The 20,412-nt window shown below is 37.4% G+C and overlaps 1 protein-coding gene across 1 annotated transcript in view; it reads left to right on the forward strand.

Moving 5' to 3' along the window:
- The window catches only part of LOC113526575 (SH3 and multiple ankyrin repeat domains protein 2), an 88,210-nt gene that overhangs the window by 38,805 nt on the left and 28,993 nt on the right, over positions 1 to 20,412 (forward strand). Inside the window, exons 14-15 of the mRNA XM_026913756.3 lie at positions 170 to 252; positions 3,537 to 3,661. Of these exons, the coding sequence (XP_026769557.2) occupies positions 170 to 252; positions 3,537 to 3,661 (208 nt within the window). The remainder of the gene's footprint in view (positions 1 to 169; positions 253 to 3,536; positions 3,662 to 20,412) is intronic.

The raw sequence follows: 20,412 nt of genomic DNA on the forward strand, positions 1-20,412 counted from the left end.
ATTAATTTGAAACACAGCCATCCATCCACCCATCCATCTTTTCCATCCCTCCTGTCCGTCCTCCCTTACCTTCCATCATGATGAACGTGCACTCGGGCCGCAAGGCGGTGGCCATGATGAGGATGATGGGATGCAATAACGGACGCTACGTTCGCAATTTCCTCCGCAGCGACTGCGCCATCGATGAAAAGACCGTGGTGCTGCACAAGAAGGAGAACGAGGGATTCGGCTTCGTGCTGAGAGGAGCGAAAGGTAAGCCAGAGTTCCTACCTTCGTCACCACCACCACCACCACCACCACCATCATCATCATCATCATCACCATCATTATCCATCTCACAAGTCTGCTCTCAGACACCCACTTCATTTCCTCAAGCCAAATTTTCTCAGTCATGTCCATATTATTAAATTTCACTTTACATCATCATAATCATCAGTATCATCATCACCATCATCATCATTAGAGCTACCCTTCTAATGAGACACCAGAACACCCACATCATGCCATTAATCCAGAGATGAGCAATCTGGATTGAGATCATGTGTCAATCCAGTCCACGTTTTGGGTCTATTTAGGTTCACACCTTCACCATCATCATCATCATCATCATCATCATCACCATCACCATCACCATCACACCTTTAATATTAGCATTAATCACCACAGAAACAGAGGTGTGGACTTAAAATATCATCATCGTCATCATCATCATCATCATAGGCATCATCATCATGTCAACTCTAATCTTACTATTACACATCAAACACCCTAAAACACCCACATTAAGCTATTAACCACAAGAAAAATGTCTGGATTAGTAATCTGGATTGAGAGCAATCGAGTCTACATTGTTGCTCTATGTTGGGTGACTCCTTCATCATCATCATCATCATCATCATCCCACCCCAAACACACAAACATATGCATTAATGCAGATTTTTACTCCAGATATTTTCACCTCAGTTCTCACCTTCATCATCATCATCATCATGCACTTGATATGAGTGTTTTGGTGCAAATCACTGTTGATTTGTATCAAAACACACATATCTTCCACCTAATTCCAGTGCATACTTCTGGTCCATTTCAGTTACGTTTACATTTATGGCATTTGGCAGACCACCGTTCCAGAGCGACTTACAAAAGTGCTTAGAAGTCTCTAACAATAAATACATTCTCATACTGGTTCACTAGGTCACAAACTAAGAATACCATCAGTCCAATAACTCTGCTGGGGAGGTAATGTAGTAATTTCAGTTCATCTGTCATCATCACTATCATCACCATTATCTGACACTCCTGCTGAAACACACCACAACAGCTACACCTATTGTAATAAGTCTTTGTAGTCCCCTAATGTTTCTTCTCCAAACAACTACATCATGCCATTAAGAACAAAGGTGTGCACGTTGAATCTAGAGTTTAGTAATCCAGACCTCTGAGACCTTGAAGTTTTGATTATACTTCATTTCTCACATTCCTCATCATCATGATCCTCACACTCCTGCTAATGATAACCAAACACACCATAACAACCATGTTATTTCTTTAAGAACAAATTTAAAAACAGATTTCATCCTTGGTCCAGTCCTGAGCAACTTTATTTTAAATTAGTGTTTGTACTTAATAGAAAATGTGACATATCCTATGTGTAGGTTCAGCGTAGTTACAGGTGGGGTCAGTGACGTTGAAATCAGAAGACTTTTTGTAATATTTGGTGAAGTTCTCCTTATATTCTGGTGTCACCTCAGAGATAAAGCTCCAGTGTCTGCAGCCTCCCAAGCTCTATAAACATAAGAAAAAGAAATGACCACTAACATCCAACCTATCAGGACAGGAAGACATAACTACTTGGCTGTCAGTGCAGTAGTCTGTTAGTTCAGAACGTTCTCCTCATGCACTAGCCCTTTCCTTCATGCATAACAAGAGCATTATTTTCCTATTACTCTTCTGTTACTATAGAAGAATATAACTAACATTATGCACACATACACACACACAGTGCACAGGTTTCAGAGAGCATGTGAGGCAAATTTATGAAGTTACTGATGGATGATTTAGTGTCTATCAGATAGGAGCGCAAGCAAGAGAGTCACACGTTTCTCATTCAATGCATGTGGGTGTGTGGGTGTATGTGTGTGTGGGTGTGTGTTCGTGTGCGTGTGTGTATTTGTGTGGTCGTGAAGTTCAAAGTAGGGTTTTTTAAAAGTATTTTTATATCAAAAGCTTAACACTTTTAATGTTAGTGATTGTGATTGAAGTGATGCTAAGATGAGGGAATAAAAGAAAAGAAGGGAGTGTGGGATGGAGATGGAATATTACTCTGTAATATTAAAAACACTTTCTAAAAACAGCACAATTTTCTTCTGAATATTTACAAAACTTCTAAATGTGTGTGTGTTGGGGGGGGGAGCGTGTAGGTATGGGTGTGTGTTGTTTATCACAAACTGGGCAGAATACAGAGAATAGATAAAAAGGAATTAGGAACACTTCACTACACACTTGTCAAATTTGTACAATTCTTTAAAACTAAAATAGAATCAAGCAGAATCTGGTTTGTGATTGTAATAATATCCGTGCTCTATTTATATGATTGTAGACTTTAAGACTTTACATCCTGACCTTTGGTTGCATTTTATATAATTTAATGTGTCTTACAGCAGGAAACAATAATATGTGCAGAGCAAGAGGAAAAAGGAGCAAGAAAACTGGGAAACACTAATCTAACTTATTAACAGACTTGAACTATGTCGAATTGTTCATTAATCTAACACTTGCTTATGTGATTTCTGCCACTGTATGATACTGTATTTTTTATAAACCGGACAGAAGGACTTCACAAGGGTAGAAACAGTAGTAGCGGCCATGTTGAAGTCAGAATCAAGTTCTTCCTCAGCATATAGTTCGGTGTCACGTTGCATAAGTATTGGACAAGCTCACACAAGAAATGAAAGAGGAATGGTATGTTGGATGTGATCCTGATTGTAATATGTTTCAAAATACAGTTTTATTCTTCTATTTTAAGAATATTTACATAGAAATGGTATTACTAAATATATATATATATATATAACTAAATATATAACTAAAAGATGTCTCTTAAGGTGAATGTTTGATGTCCAAACGGAGGCCAAATGCTTTCATTACTTGTTAGCGACATTAGCTCCAGTGCAAGACTAAAGAAGCAAACTTCATACACCAAACATGTCTCAGCTCTTGCTTTGGCCAACCATATATGGGGTAAGAGAAAGACTGTCTGAATATCATCTCTGGCCAAGCCGTTCCTTTAAACTCATGAATGCACTAATACACTCCCATTTTAACCTCATTAGGCTGAATAACTTAATAAAGGGAACAAAAGCAAATCCACTTCCCCTCCACATCTTCCCAAAAAATGAACAATTCCATCCCAACAAGGATTCACACCCATTCTGATACACTGATACACACACACTATCATGCACTCTATCACTCAATCAAACCCATTTTAACTGTCTGCAAATTTTCTCATTTCTACCTCCCAATGCACTCAAAAGCGGACACACCCATCGAGGAGTTTACACCTACTCCTGCTTTTCCTGCCCTTCAGTATCTGGAGTCAGTGGATGAGGGTGGAGTTGCATGGGAGGCGGGGCTTCGGACCGGTGACTTCCTCATTGAGGTAAGACACATTTCAAAGCTCTGTCTTTTCTCAAATGCTGGAATTCATTTCTAATTAGCGCTCTTACCAGTGTGTCAGCCATAGCGATTATCCAATCAGTTATCCAAGCCAAGTCTAACATTTCATTCAGCTGATCCTTATTATATTAAAACACCATCACATGCTTCTGTACTATTCTACATGACGTACGAGTGTACAGTACATAGCCTAGTGTATCCAGCAGGGCCATCTGGTATGAATGGGCTAGCAGTGCCATCCATATGCTCTTTTTTGCTGTTAACAAATTCAGCTTGTTGATTATTTTTTTATTATATTGGCACCAAGATCAACAGCAACTTCCACTGGTCATTAGAAGAAATACATGTGGTGTATGAAGTAGTGGTCTGGGCTGATTTCTTTCTAGCCAAGACTGTAGATTTGTGCAGCCTATCACAGATAGCCATGTCAAGTGATTACACGTAGTGAAATGCCCCGTAGATTTGGTGTGCATCCGAGACTGATACATCCACAACTTGTGATCAGCAGTGACTGTTTAGGCGCATGTGAAGGGTGTAATAAAACTGAACAAGGTTAATTATTAAATGTCTTTGAAGGAGAAACTAGAAGTAAAAAACTAAGCAAGCATTGTCCACTGAAAGTACATATTACACGATGGAATATATAACGTTTTGTGTACCTTGGTGTGAGCCAACTTGGGGCGAAAATGTCATTAATGTGCATGTTGTCTGTGTTTTTGTTTTCGCTAATGTTCTCAGTTCAGCATAATAAGTAAATTTCTTTTTGGTTGTTTTTTTTTTTTTTTTTTTGCACCCTACACTTTTTTGCATTTTTATTTACAAGTTAGTAGCTACAGTAGCTAGATAGCCAACTAGCCACATAAACTAAGTTCTGAGGTTGTGTTATATTAGCTAATTGAATTTAACTACTCTACAAACACAAATATGGCTGTTGGCTACGCGATGAAAAAAATCGCTTTACATTTGTAAACATAGTCTTCTGAATGACAGTTTGGTTCACTATATCTATTGGAATTCATGGATATTTCTGATTGGGCGAACAGAATTAGAAGACTGCCTACATTGAAAAGGATATATGTGATGCTGCTCTCAAGTTTGTACAAAATAAGGCAGCTCAGAGGTCAGTAGCTGCTTTCTGTATGGGTTATTAGTTATTATTTTAGAAGCACATGATTGCTGCACAGAAATCCTGTCTAGAGAGCTGCCTTCTGACTGGGACACATTTTGACTATTTGAAAAAAAATGTAATAGTGTTTGATAACTGATGAAATAAAAGCAGTACTTAATGAGAGATGAAGATGTCAGCTGTGTTTGTGCTGCATACAGATCTTTTTTGTAGTTTACTTCCTCAAAATTAGCACCTCTCAGAGAACAGTTTGCTAACACACACACACACACAAACACACACACTTAAGCTGCAATGTGTGCAGTTTGTCTCTAGTGTGATGATATAGTCAGGGTGCTGTCATTATCATAATAATGAAGCAATAAAGCTGTATCTTTCTATCCACTTTCTTTCTTTCTTTCACTCTCACATCTTTTTTTCTGTTTTTCCCACCATGCTTCACCCTTCCTAGTCTGCCTCTCCTTCTCTTTTTCATTTTATTTTCATTTTATTTGTTCCAACTTACTTTTCTTTCTCTTTATTCTGTATTAACTCAATTGCTTGCAAAAGACAGCAATTATTGAGCTTGACAACACAATAAAATAATTGATCAATATTATTTTATAACAATTGAGTAGAGAAAGCAAACAGCAAAATGGAAATGGAAATGGAGAAATGGTCCTTGGTTTCTTGGTTATAGTTGCATTAAGGGTGGGAACTCCAATCTGTTGGGTATAGCAGTATATCCAGACAGTAGCGCTGGTTGTACTGAAATTGCACAGCTGGCAAAAGGTCATTTCAGAGTCAGAGACTGGAACGCTGGAGCTATGTATTTTATAGCAGAACTGTACTGCAAGCTAGCTACTATAGGCTCAACATGGAGAGCACTGGGGAAACACTGCCCAAAATTAAGCAAAATACAGTACACTGCTATGCAATAGGGGTGTAACAATACATAAAAAATTCCAATTCACTACGATTTCCATATAGTGGTACCTCCATATGATACATTTTTGATGCAGCAAAAATGAACATTGCCTAAATATGTGCCTTAGGTTTCCTTTTTCAACTGATTAAAACATTCAACGTTATAAAAGTACAGTAATTTAAACTTAATAATAACAGTGTTTGTGTGATTCATTCAGGCTCTTATAACAAAAAAAAGCTGTGCGTTAGAATGTAAAAAATATGGCTAATAAAAAAAGGGGGCATATCTGAAGCACAGGGCTTTTACCTTTCAGCTGTTAGATATTTGTGCTGTCTAAATGCAGCAGAGAGAGAGAGAGAGAGAGAGAGTGTGTGTGTGTGTGTGTGTGTGTGTGGCTGTGACCTGCAGCTCTGTCTCTGTGAAACATGCCCTTCTGCATGCATGATTTACGACACTGCCCAGGTTGGCATAAAACTTTCATAGTGTGTGTGTTTGTGTGTGTGTGTGTGTGTGAGTGTGTGTCAGAAAAGACCACACAGTATACGGTATAAAACAACGGCTTAGGGAAAGTACGGCTCCAGGGTCCTTGGTTTGATCCTGAGCTCGCGTTACTGTCTGTGCAGAGTTTTGCGTGTTCTCCTTGAGGTCATCTGGGTTTCCTCCAGGTTCTCTGGTTTCCGCCCACCTCCCAAAAACATGCAGGTAGGCATATTGGCTGCGCTAAATTACCCCTAGGTGTGAGTGGCCTCGGCATAGACAGTAAACCTTGAATTGGTGGAGTGGCACTGACCCACACTAAAATGTGATGCCTCTTCTGATGCCTCTGAAGTGGTAGTTGATCAATCCATTAATTTGTTAGTTGTAGAACTAATGCTATGTGTTCACATTTTGTTGCTGCTGCTAGTGTCAGTGACGTATACATTGATTTTGGTTATGGCAAATAAAAAGTCTTCCCCCACCTTATTGGTTAAATACAATGCAAAAACAATTTAATTTCCATATATAATAATTAGATTACTATACAGGGGTACATGGAGGCTTAGTTGTTAGCACTGTTGCCTCGCACCTCCGGGGCTGAGGGTTCGATCTTACCCTGCGTGCGTGGAGTTTGCATGTTCTACCTATGCTTTGGGGTTTCCAGTTTCCTCCCCCTTTCCAAAGACATACGTTGTAGGGTGATTGGAATTTCAAAATTGTCTGTAGTGTGTGACTGGGTTTGTGAATGTGTGCGCCCTGTGATGAGTTGGCACCCTGTCCAGGGTGTCCCCTGCCTTGTGTCCTGAGTCCCCTGGGATATGCTCCTGGTTAAGCTGTGACCCTGTGTAGACACTGCAGTACAGAGAATGGATTGATGGATGGATATTACTATACAATAATATTCTTAATTATAAATATTTTATAAATTAATAATGTATATAAGCCAAGTCCACCTAGAGTCATTAAACATGCTAGCATTGCAAGTGACTACCATTCCTGATTATAAAATGTTTAAAAATAAAAATACCATCTGAAACAGAGGTATTGGGAAAATCAGTTTATTATGTAGTTTCATTTTTATTCACAGGAAAGTTAATGCATGAAATAGCCTAATGGAATAACAGAATGAGTTAATAAATGTCATGTAGCACTTAGCTAAAATAACTGCTGAGCCAAAATATCTGAGATCTGAGATTTGCTTGCATCTTCGTTCATTCTACAAAACGTACATTTAATTGAATCAACTGAAATCTACTTAATTTCATTGTCATACATTTTGTCATTCATGCTCATTAACATGGGCTTGATTTACATTGTTCATTTTCAACTAGTATAATTATTAATCATTTCACACTTTTATGTATACACACCATACCCACACAGATACAGTTCTCTCAGTTACTCAGCTGGGATAAGAGCATCGTTACCATGTTGTAGATCAATGCATATAAAGCAGAGCCATTATTGAAAGTATGTGTGAAGATTATCTAATCTTGTCAGTTATAACAGATGAATGAGCACACAAATATAAACAGAATAAAACAATTTGCATTTTACAGTGTAAATCATGGTAGGTAGTTGGAAGTAGGTAGTTAGCAATGTCTAGTATTCATTGATGACCCCCATGCCTAATTTTGTGCCGCGTTTGCACTGGACACGCCACTGCAACCAACCCCACCTCTTCTGCTGAAAGGACATATGCCTCATAAGTTTCCTTTTAAAGGAAAGGGGCCGAGCTGAGCAGCTGTGTTTGGGTTGGAGGCGGGGCTAACTGACTAATCGGGTCATTTATACCCAAAGCCACTTATGACTCATTAACTGAGCTGGGAACACATAAGCCTTACAGAAGAGCTCATTTACATATCTGCCCATAGGGCTGCACGATATGGACAAAAATAGCATATTGCAATTATGTTACTACACCCTGTGATATGCCAACGTATTAAAAACAAACTGGTGAACCAGTTATATGTCACAATGGCACAATTTAGCAACAGTCCCTAAAAGACTTATCTGGAATCTTTGAAATTGGTCAGAATACTCATACTGTAGAACACAGAATATGGTTGGTTAGAGGGCATGTTTACATATAGTAAGCTTCTATCAGTATTATAACTGACCAATATAAATAACTGACATTGAGAAAATTTGGAGTCAAGCTGGCAACATGCACATGCTCAAGGAGATACATCAAACACTATCTTATATACTGTGGCCCAGGAAACCCTTCACATGATGAAATTGTGATATTTTCTATTATATGAATTTTTGAAAACTACATGTTTTCATGAACGAAAATATGTTATCTTTAATTTTTGATTGCGATCTTTACATCTTTTCATAACATTTAAAATTCTGGTTACCCCCAGACATGAAAAAGGAGAAAATTGCAACAATTGCTACACTGACTGTCTAAAAGCAATTGCTATGTAATAATTTAATTTTAAAGATGGTGGCTGATAAATTTACAGTTATCTACCAGTCTCAAATTTTTACATTTTGCCAGATGAATGTGTTAAAGTCAAATCCTGGTGGTCTTGCAAATGCTAACATGTAGAATGTACATCATGTAGTTTTTCGATTCTGAAAGTACTGAAATGATTCTTCAAATGATTTAATGATTTTTTTATACAAATTAACAAATTTTTCAATTAGACAGCCTCAGTCAGCTTACTCCACCCCAGTTTAGATGTGCAAATCAAGAGATATATTCTGACTAGACTATTATCAGATTATTACTATGTGTACAGAGCTGCTAGTGCTAGATTGTGTGTGTGTGTGTGTGTGTGTTCAGCTGGTGTTCTTTTAGTGTCATATTGTTGTTGCACTAAAAACTTTTAACAGGTGATGGAAACACACCACTACTCCTATTTTTATTTTTGATATTCACATATCATTTGCCTAATAAGGTCCAATGTTAACTCTACATATTCTGAGTAAATGTTTATCTTATTCTGTCAATGCTTTATGAACAGAAACTCTTTTACTGAACATGTCCTGGCCAGGTTTGCAGCATGCATACAGTGCAGTGACCTTCTACTGTCCTGTCTCACATGATTAATGAATCAGTGAATAAATAAATAATTGCTGGGACAGACAAGAGGATATAGTGTCCCTTTCCTGCCTTCTGTACTGTACAGGTAATGGCAGGTGAAATTATTTAAAATAATTTAGTTACATAATTAGATATTGCTAGATAATTAGTAGCATCAAGACAGCTGTCTTTTAAGGACCATTATTTGAAACAAATTTGAAGGATTTCAAGTTTGAAGTTCGGACAAGAATTCCATTAATGTCTGACAGAACATGCCAGACAGAATTGACTCTCTGATCCAAAGGTTATTATTATATATTATTATTATTGTTGTTGCAGTATGTGGCAGTATTCACCTAAAACTTAGACTAGCAATCCATGTATAAACTCAGAGAAAAATATTTGCAAGAATTACTGTTATTTTTGACAATACTGCCTTCTTCTAGCAGTTTTTATTCACAGACACTCTGACAATTGGACAGTTGAGAAGCCAGACATAAGACACCCACACAAGTGATCAGTAAAGGTAGTCTGAGGATGTGTTTGAAATGACATACTCATATACTGCACCAGTATAAACTGTATACACCACAATCTTCTTTGTAGTACAATGCAGTATAGTGCGCATTATGTGATATTTAACATTTTAATATATTTAATAGACTACTATACCTGTCAGGCCAATTCACTTGAAGACACAGTTTTCTCAGAATTACTGTACCTTGCTTCATTTTTGTGAAGAGGATTTTCAGTTACCATGATCCGAAATGTGTGTACTTGGTAGTTAAAGCCAAAAAATCATGCAGTGATGCAACAGAGAACGGCATAAAGCAATATAGCATAAACAGCTAGTTTTCTTTTCAGCATGTTGTAAGCATTTCTAGCCGATTTTGCCTGAATTAAAAAAACATTTTAGGAAAACATTAATAGTAAATGTGTTAATTTGTTAATAATTGGTATAAGCACAACAAGAAACAAAAACTAGCAAACTAAGACATTTTCTGGCAGTAGTTAATGGTTAGTATCGATAATCACAATTAATATCTTACTGTATCGGCCAAGTACACAGATTTTAACTCAGTTGTCTTAATGTAACTTAGTTTAACTCTCATTCAAAAATTCACATAGACAGTGGTTAAAGTGAACTGTTCAGGCACCCTGAGTAACTTGGAGAAGGTAAATATTGGAGTTCTTCTTGTACTGTGGTGTGATGGACAGCAGGAGCCAAACTCACTGCATCACAGAAACAATAAGGTCCAATCGTGTTTAACAAGGGGAAAAAAAGTAAGTAATAATGTAGTATCTTTAGCAGAAGTCATTGTTCACAATGTAATCTAATGTGAGATGTGTGAACACTGGCTATAATTACATGAAAAGATATTTCATCAGTCCATTTGAACTCATTCTGATTGCATATTCTGAATGAACTGTTTATATGTGTCCTAAACTGGGCAGTATTTAAGAAGTCTTTATTTATATGCACATTATATAATCTAGTCAAAAGTTTATGACACATAAATTTGCTCATCATTTATGTTTGCCTGACATTCAGGAACAAGGATGCTCTGGTTGTATACATTATGAATCAACATAATGTGTTTGCTCCTCTTCTCCTTGTAATGTTGCCGATATCAAAAGCCACTATCTGGGAATATCTGCACAAGAAATAATGGTTTTGTCAAAGTTTTTGTCTTTTTTCTGTTTGCAAGTTCTGCTTCCTCAATGAAGGTCAAACAAATATCAAACACTGAGCTGTTAGATAATATTTGAATCTGCCTCAAAATGTTACTTGTCACAATTGCATTAAATAGATTCAAATCTTTAACTATCTTTTCTTACGTAACCATTTTATTGTCCCAGGAGCTCATTGTGACTCAAACGCACACGCAGAGAACACGTAAAATTCCAGTAGTAAAAGTAATCAGACACAGAAGAGGTACATATCTGTTATTGTTCTGTTTAACAGGTTAATTATTTTTTTAAAAAAATTACTCCTCTCGTTATCAAATAGAAGTTTCATATGAATTGCCATCAAGTGGTTTATTATACCAGGGTTTATTATAACACTTGAGGTCTACATATACATGAACTTTTTTTTTTTAATGCTGATTGATCAATCGGATGTAAACAGAGATAATGTAAGCGGGAATGTAAAGGTTCAAAATCCCTTCAAAGCAAGTTGATGTTAACAATCCTGGTGAGTTAAGTGTCTACGGTCATCTAACAGAACTAACTTTAAGATTAACCTTGGTGATTAGGTTAGCTAGCTTGCTAGTACAGAGTGTAATCTGACATCGCGAACACAGATTCAGCGCTAGATGTGTGAAAATGCTAGCTAAGTGAAAAACTGAAAAAAAAAAAAAAACCCACAACAGTATTTTATTCCACTTTGGAATAATTTGCAACCCATATTGTCCCAATTGATTTGCGGCAGTATCCCTTACTCTTGAACAAGAGTGTATGTATTCATAAGTATACAAAAGATATGGTTAAAAAATGAAATTGATAGGGAAAAAAGTATTTGGACACCACAAATTAACAACATTTGTTCTTTGTGGCAAAGCCATTGTTGGCAATTACAGCTTTGAGATCTCTATGGTAAGATGTAATTAGATGTAATTTTTACAGCATTGTGGGTTAATTTTGGCCCATTCCTCTTGGCAAATTGTCTTCAATTCCCCAAGGTTACTAGGGTCCCTCTGATGGGCTCACAATTTCAAAATCCTCCATAAATAAAGTCAGGAGATCAGCTAGGCCACGCAAGCACCTTCACCTTCTTTTATAGAAACCACTCTTGAGTAGTTTTGGCTGAAAATTTGGGGGCATTGTCTTGTTGAAACACCAATCTTCTGCCCAGATTCAGCTTCATGGCTGATGAGATTAAATTCTCTCCTAATATGTCCCAATACATTGCTCCGTTCATGTCAATGACATGTTATGCCCCAGTACCTTTTGCAGAGAAGCAGCCCCATACCATGATGCTATGAAGCTCCAAACTCCTTACTTCATTGTTGGTCTGGTGTTCTTAGGATCATACTGGCAACCATTCTTTCTCCAATCATGACAAGCTGAATTATAAACAAAGAGTTCTATTTTTGGTTTTGTCTTTTTTCCAAAAGAGTTCTGATCTATACATTTAGATGCACATCTTTGTGCTTCTTTTTTAGCCAGTGGACTTTTGCATGATGTGTAGGAATAGAGATGTTTGTGGTGCAGTTCACTGCTTATTGTATTCTGTGTAAGTGTTATTCCTGCTGCTTTCAGGTTATCCTGCAACTCTTTTTTTTTGTATGAATGCTGTTTTCTCTCTTACTTTCCTTATCTGAGAATGTGTTATGAAATCTTGCGTGGCACACCTTTCCAGGGATGATTAGTTGTGGTTCCATTACTTTTGCATCTGCATATTATTGGACCAGTTTACTGAGAGGGATGTTGAAGGTCTTTGCTATAGAGTTTTTTTTTTTTTTTATTTGAGTGTTGTTTAATAATGTTGTCACTTATATTTGATTAAGGAAGCGTGCATATTTTTTAGTTGTCCAATATTATATACACTTTTATTTTTTGTTTACCATTCTGTGTAAACTTTAGAGACTGTTGTGTGTGAAGATCAAGAGATCAGCAGTTTCTGAAATACTCAAACCAGCCCATCTGGCATCAACAGCCATGCCACGATTAAAGTCACAGAGATCACATTTTTTCCTCATTCTGATGTTTGATGTGAACAATAACTGAAGCTCTTGACCTGTATCTGCATGATTTTATGCATTGTGCTGCTGCCACGTGATTGGCTGATTAGATAACTGCACAAATGTGCAGATGTACAGGTGTTCCTAATAAAGTGGACAATGAGTAGATGGTGAACAACTATTATATACTGCTGACAGTAACATTGTCATCATACATGTGGATGGATTAAACATTCATTAGTCTGATAGCATGTGGAACGGAGCTTTCCTAGTGTCTGGTGGTGTTGACACAAAATTACGTATATGAAGATACTACTGGAGGAGTGACATTCATTTTTCAACTAATTATTGGTGGCAGATCCAAACCAGACTGTACAGAGATGGTGAGGAAAGGCTTAGTGGTGGCTTTGTAGAAATGAATCAATAGGCTCTTTAACCTATCGCAGGACGCATACCCTCAGCTGAGCCTTTTATTATTACAGCAGGCCTTGGCTTTCCACTTCAGTTACTGGGAGATAGTGGTCACTATGAACTTGCAGTTCACCACAGCCATTCTTTTCTTGTACAGTAAGGAAAGTCAATAGTGGGTAACACCTCCTGAGATGTCAACTCACAGTTCCAGATTGTTGTGGCTTCAGCTGAGAACCAGCTGTTCAGGTTTCTGTCAATATGCTGTAGGTTATGTGAGGTGGGTAAATTATTATTATTATTATTATTATTATTATTATTATTATTATTATTATTACTGTAAATCGGGTCCAATGTACCAAATAATTACAGAATGCATTGCCACGATGTAATAATTTACAGTAATAATTTGACGTGTCTGAAGGATTATTTAAGATCAAAATAGGTTCAAGGTTCAAGGCTCTTTATTTGCCACTTACATATTACATACATGTGATGTAATGTAGTGAAATGTTTTTCCTAAGTTCCACGTCCCACAGTGCAACAATGACCAGAACAACAACGAACTAACTATACACATATATAATAAAAACAGAATATAATAAAAATCTAATAGACTTTATGATAAAGTATAGCAGCCTTTAGAGGAATGTAATGTAGAATATGAATATACACAAACAGAATATATTTAAAAAAGCAAATCTGTACTGTGTAAAGAGTTACTATGTAGTGTGCAAAAATGCAAACTGTTTCTGTACAGAGTTAAAATGTTTAAAAAAAAAGCAAATATAAGAGCTGTACAGTGTATAGAGTTAGATGAATTAGTTGATAGTTTGTAGAACTCCTTTGTCACAAGAGAGAACATAAGAACAGTATGCATCAATATAATACAAAATATATGACAAATGAAAATACTATATACAGGTGTAGTGAAAATAACTGATAGATAGGACAATTGGATAATGAGTGGAATGAGGTGGAATGACAAGCACACACAGTAGGGGTGTAACTGAATACCAATATATTATTCACATGGGTGCAACATATTTACTTTAATGTGGAGTGAAGAGAACAGCTCACTGAACCTTGTGGGGAGGGTTGCCAGTTTTTAGCAAAATACCCACCTCAACTACAACTCAAAAACCATGCAAAAAGACATGAAACTAGGATATAATGTTCGGGCAAAGGTAGGAATATTGTTCTTTTTCAGTCGTTTGGTTCACTTGAGTTAAGCAGTCTACTCAAGACAGAAAATTTTTCAGAAAGTTCCAAAGGATGTCTGGTTCAGAAAAGTTCTCCAAACTGCTATTTGTTATAATTTTTTAATGAAAATTGTATTCCTTCTGTCCTGCTTTTTTTTCTCAGTGTTTTCTAGTGTTTGCAGAGAATAGTGGTAGGGTTAACATTTGAAAAAACACTTCCAGGATAGACCGAATATGAAAACAGATATATACAAATATTTTGAACACTAAACACATACAGATACAAATACGTAATAGCATTGTGTTACACCCCTAATACACAGAGAGTACAGGCAACTGCTGGGACTCAGTGTTGCACATTTAAGTAGAGCTTTTGTGGAACATTCAACCATGACATTGAGTCCGCTTGTCCAGGGTTTCCGGACAAAGACATATGACTCTGTGTGGACAGATTTCATGAAGAATCACGCTAAAGGTCCAGCTTCAGGTATAGCTTCAGTTGAGTCAGCTTATCCAGAGATCGTAGAGAAGGCTTTATGACTCATGGTGCATTAGAACCTCAGACCTTCAGACTGATGCAACTGGAGACTAATGCCCAAGAGTTTTGTGAGATTGCATGGATTTATACAAAGGAGTGACTATGAATATCTGTTTCTTTCACTGCAGCTGATTGATCAGCTGTTCAAAGGGAAGTGTTGTGGAATTCCAATTCACACCCCCAAAGGAATGTACTTTGGGGACAATTTTTTTGGATGTTCATAAAATGCCTGGATCATGAAACTGTAGTGTTGTACGGTCACGGTTTTGCAATGCATTTGACAACAAACATGACCTTGTTGTTGAGTTCCCTGTGCTTTTGAGTAAAACAGAGAGATTACACATTCATGGAGCATGCAATTATCACACAAACAGCACAGGGGATGAAAAAGGAGGTTATGAGTGTCCTGAGCACTTTTCTAAGCACAAAAGTGCTCAGAATAAAGGGTGGGTGATGTTGTAATATAATACCAGATCCTTGGATAACTTTTTGTCTCATTGTTAAAGTGTTTCTGGAGAGACAGTCTTATCATTCCTGCCCCTGCTCCCCTTGGAGCAGTGTGGCCTGGAGTCTTGTGTGTTGTGGATTGGTAACCATCCTGTTTGTCAGGTATCTTGCAGATAATCATGTGAACTTGGGCAGTTTTTGACTATTCCAGTTAGGCAGAAAATGTTTATAGCGTTTATAGAAACAAGAAGTGTCCTTTAGTGCTCTAATAATAGGGTCCTTTTTACCCAGTGTCCAGCTTTCATGATGTGGTTTGGCTGTATTGTAAAAGACATATTTAGGGGCTATATCACTGGAAAAATGATCATAGTGCAGACTTATCATCATCTCTGAAGAGATCAATGACTGGGTCATCTGTAATGTTTAACAGAGGGGCCCTTGAATTTTAAGAGCAATGGAAAGAGTATGCATTCCTGGTGGTCACCAAATCTGATGGGGTTTCAGGAATGAGAATCCCCAGCCTTAACTTCTGCTTAAAACCAGTCAGAAATTTGGTGATCTTTTAATATTTATAGGCAACTATGGTGAGCTGGGAGAGTTTGGAGTTTACCAGATCAAGAATGATTGTATTAAACTGAATTGAAATCCATAAAAACGGTCCTAGTGTAGGCAGTCAAGGTATTGGAGGAGAAAATATATATCCATGTTGGCTGAATCATTAACAGGTCAACTGGCCTAATAGGTGAACTGCAAGGGGTCCAAGCAAAGCTCTACAGAGTTCTTCAGATGACCACTAAACTAAGGAACATTTTAGTACCTGCAAAACATAGAAGAAAACATACTGCAGTATGTAACCATGTTTAGTTTCTGATGATTTTGCCTACTGCATTGAATTGTGGGATGCAGTATAACCATGAAGATAGCTCTGGCTGCCTATTTAGAAATGTTGGCTTGAGTAGTAATATTCACGCTGTTCACATACTGTGTCCTGCATACTGTTGATGGACAGGGCATAGTATGAGTACACATATGTACCAGTATACACACACAAACACACACACACACACACACACACACACACACACACACCATGCTTTAGATTTTATTTTTCACCCTGGCATGTGGTGCTTCTGTGACATCAGCCTCCTGGGCTGTTGCCTTGGTTACACAGGCCTGTGATTCCTCTGCTTGGATTGCTTTTACACACACACACACATTCCTCATCCTGTGAAGTGCTCCGCCTGCTAACCCAGTTTTGCTTGGCACAGCTGAAGGGCAGCAAAGCGCAGCGTTTAAGTGTGTATCACTGTACAAACCTGTGTGTAAGTATGTGTGTGTGCATGCGTGTGTGTGTGTGTGTGTAGCCCTTATGTCACAGTGCATTCTGGGACATTCTCCTTGCTGCAAATAAAATAGGCAAGCATTATTATCATTCTTTGCTCATCCCCCCTATTTTTGAGGATAGACATTCTCTCATGATTCCCAAGGGAATAGAAAGCATTATTTAAAATAATATTTAAAAATATTGCTCGCACTTTACAATAACAGTACATGAATAATCATGCACTAATACCTGAATTAATACTTACTTAAATATACTTAAATATGAACTAATGATGAGTTAAGGCATGTACTAATCACAAACTAATGAAGAGCTAACCTTAACTATGACATGAGTCTTATGAATTCATGTGTGAATAACAACTACCTTAAGTACATGTTAGTACATGTTTGTTATTTAATGTATTAATTAACACATAGGGGTAAACTAAATCAAGCATGATCTATAAGAAAGAATATGCATAATTTCACATTTTTTATATAATTTGCCATATGCAGCTACGTACACATACATCACTGGATTACTTTCATAATTTACATTGATCCACCCTATCGAACGTGGAAAGACACACTAAAAATAAGCACAGATAATTTCATTTCAACCCATTTTGCGTCATTCTCCATCCATTTCTCTTCAAATCTCACTGCAGTACTAGTACGTGCTCTGGGTGGCTGGGGCCCAGTGCACTGCTCCTTTGCCCACAAGGGTGAAATTAATACAGTAACATTTATTCATTTAGCAGACGCTATTATCTATTAACATTTAAAACCAGCGTTCTAAAAGATTATTTTCCAGTGTTTTAGTCTTAGATGTCACTATGTTTATTTTGACTGCTTTTAACTGTTTTGAATGTTAACAGATAATTAATAATAATAAAACTAGATAATAATAGATAATTGCATCTGCTAATTCACCGTTGTGGGCAAAGGAGTAGTGCCCTGGGCCCTAGCCACCCAGAGCACGTACTAGTCCTACAGTGAGATTTGAAGAGAAGGTTAGCTTTCACCTGCTAGGTTAGATTTCACACAGTTAGCTTTCACCGCTAGTTTAGCTTTCACCTGCTAGTTTAGATTTCACCCAGTAGGTTAGCTTTCAACCACTACGTTAGCTTTCACCTGCTAGGTGAGTTTTTAACCTGCTAGGTTAGATTTCACCCACTATGTTAGCTTTCACCTGTTAGGTTAGTTTTTAACCTGCTAGGTTAGCTATCACCCACTATGCTAGCTTTCACCTGCTAGGTGAGTTTTCACCCACTAGGTTAGCTTTTACCCGCTAGTTTAGCTTCACCTGCTAGGTTAGCTTTCACCTGTTAGGTTAGCTTTCACCCACTAGGTTGTCCAATACAGCATACACTTTCAGCTCAATACTAAAATTTTTTCTTAGTTTTTAATTGATTTTTTTCATTTATTGAAGTTAGCTTTCACCTGCTAGGTTAGCTTTCACCTGCTGGGTTAGCTTTCACCTGCTGGGTTAGCTTTCACCTGTTAGGTTAGCTTTCACCTGCTAGGTTAGCTTTCACCCACTAGGTTCACTTTCACCTGTTAGGTTAGCTTTTACCTCCTAGGTTAGCTTTCTCCCACTACATTAGCTTTCATCTGCTAGGTGAGTTTTCACCCACTAGGTTAGCTTTCACCTGCTGGGTTAGCTTTCACCCGTTAGGTTAGCTTTCACCTGCTAGGCTAACTTTCACCCACTAGGTTGTCCAATACAGCATACACTTTCAGCTCAATACTTCAAAAAAAATTTTTAGTTTTTAATTGATTATTTCATTTATTGAAGGAAAAAAGTTATCTGGCACCACAATAGGAAACTCAGTGAGTGTGTGAACAATGTTACAATAACCTACTTGCAATAAGATACAATAACCTACTTGCATAGGTGTGTACACACCCCTTAACTAATACTTTGTTTAAGCACCTTTTGTTTGTAATACAGCAGTCAGTATATTTTATGTAAGAGTCTACCAGTCACATCTTGATTTGGCAATTTTCTTCCACTCTTCCTTTCAAAAATGCTCCAGATCTATCAAATTGCAAGGGGATCTTCTGTGTACAGCCCTCTTCAAGTCATTCTACAGGAGTTTGATTTAGATCTGAGCTCTGACTGGCCCATTCCAAAACGTTGATCTTCTTCTTCTGAAGCCATTCCTTTGTTCACTTGGATGTGTGCTTTGGGTTGTTATCATGCTGGAAAGTTTTTCTTCATCTTCAGCTGTCTAACAGAGGGCTGCTGTGTGCCAAAATAGAGTGGAATTTGGAGCTATCCATGATTCTCTTGACTAAAGCCCCAGTCCCAGCTGAAGAGAAGAAGCGCCATAGCATGATGCTGCTTCACAGTGGGTCTAGTGCTCTTTATGTGATAAGCTGTCTTGTATTTGTGCCAAACATATCTTTTACAATTATGACCAAAAATTCTACCTTGGTCTCATCAGACCATAAAACATTTTGCCACATGGTGTAGCAACATTTAGGTGGGCTTGGATGGGTTATTTCATGAAAAAGGGACTTCTGTCTAGCCACATTACTCCATAGCCCAGACATGTGAAGAATGTGAGAGATTGTTGTCACATGCAGAGAGTGGCCAGTATTTGCCAAATATTTCTTCAGCTCCTTTAATGTTGCTGTAAGTCTCTTGGCAGCCTCGCTAATAAGTTTTCATTTTTTCCTTTCATCTATTTTGGAGGAACATCCTGTTCTAGGTAATGTCACTGTGTTGCTCCATTTTCACCACTCGTTGATGATGGCCTTCACATGTACATCTAATGTTTTCGAAATTCTTTTGTACCCCTCTCCTGATCAATATCTTTCAACAGTGGGATCTTGTACATGCTTTGTATGCTCTTTGTGGACCATGGCTTCAGCAGTCAGATGAAACCAAGAAGATGTGAAGAAAATCGTACAGAAACAGTTGGTCTTTATTCAGGGTTAATCAGAATCACCTGATTGATGATGGGTGTATGATAATTACATTTGAACATGGGTTTTAATGTGATTGGTTAATTCTGAGCACAGTCACATGCTGCATTATAAAAGGGTGTGCACACTTATGCAACCAGATATAATAAGTTTTTTCTTTTTCTTTTTTTTCCCCAAAAATAGCTTGAATTTTTTTTTCACTGATATATGACATTAAAGATGGAAAAAGATCTGCCATGATTTATGGTTTCACACAAACATGCCATTTTAGCAGGGATGTGTAGACTAGGTTACCGACATGATAAAATGTTCAAATGTTACAGTAGTCCTATAGTATAAATCCTAGAATTTTATAAAAATGTAGGGTGGTTAAATCTTGGGGTCGCAGAAAATTCATGACAGATTTCGGATCGCTTGCCCAAAAGGTTTGAGCACCTCTACTCTACTGTGTAAATATGAAAATAGTTTCACTATAACCAAATATGCCTTCTTTCTATAAGAAATGATTATATTACTTTCTATTCTGATAAAACTCAGTTCAGTCAATATACAAATTAGTCTATGACATCATTTTGTGACTTCAAGCTACTTTTGAGCGTACATGCAACACTGGGAAAATGGACCTAATAAACCAGCACCTGAGGGTGAAAAT

The sequence above is a fragment of the Pangasianodon hypophthalmus genome, chromosome 6 (genome assembly GCF_027358585.1).
Source record: "Pangasianodon hypophthalmus isolate fPanHyp1 chromosome 6, fPanHyp1.pri, whole genome shotgun sequence".
NCBI classification, from domain to species: domain Eukaryota; kingdom Metazoa; phylum Chordata; class Actinopteri; order Siluriformes; family Pangasiidae; genus Pangasianodon; species Pangasianodon hypophthalmus.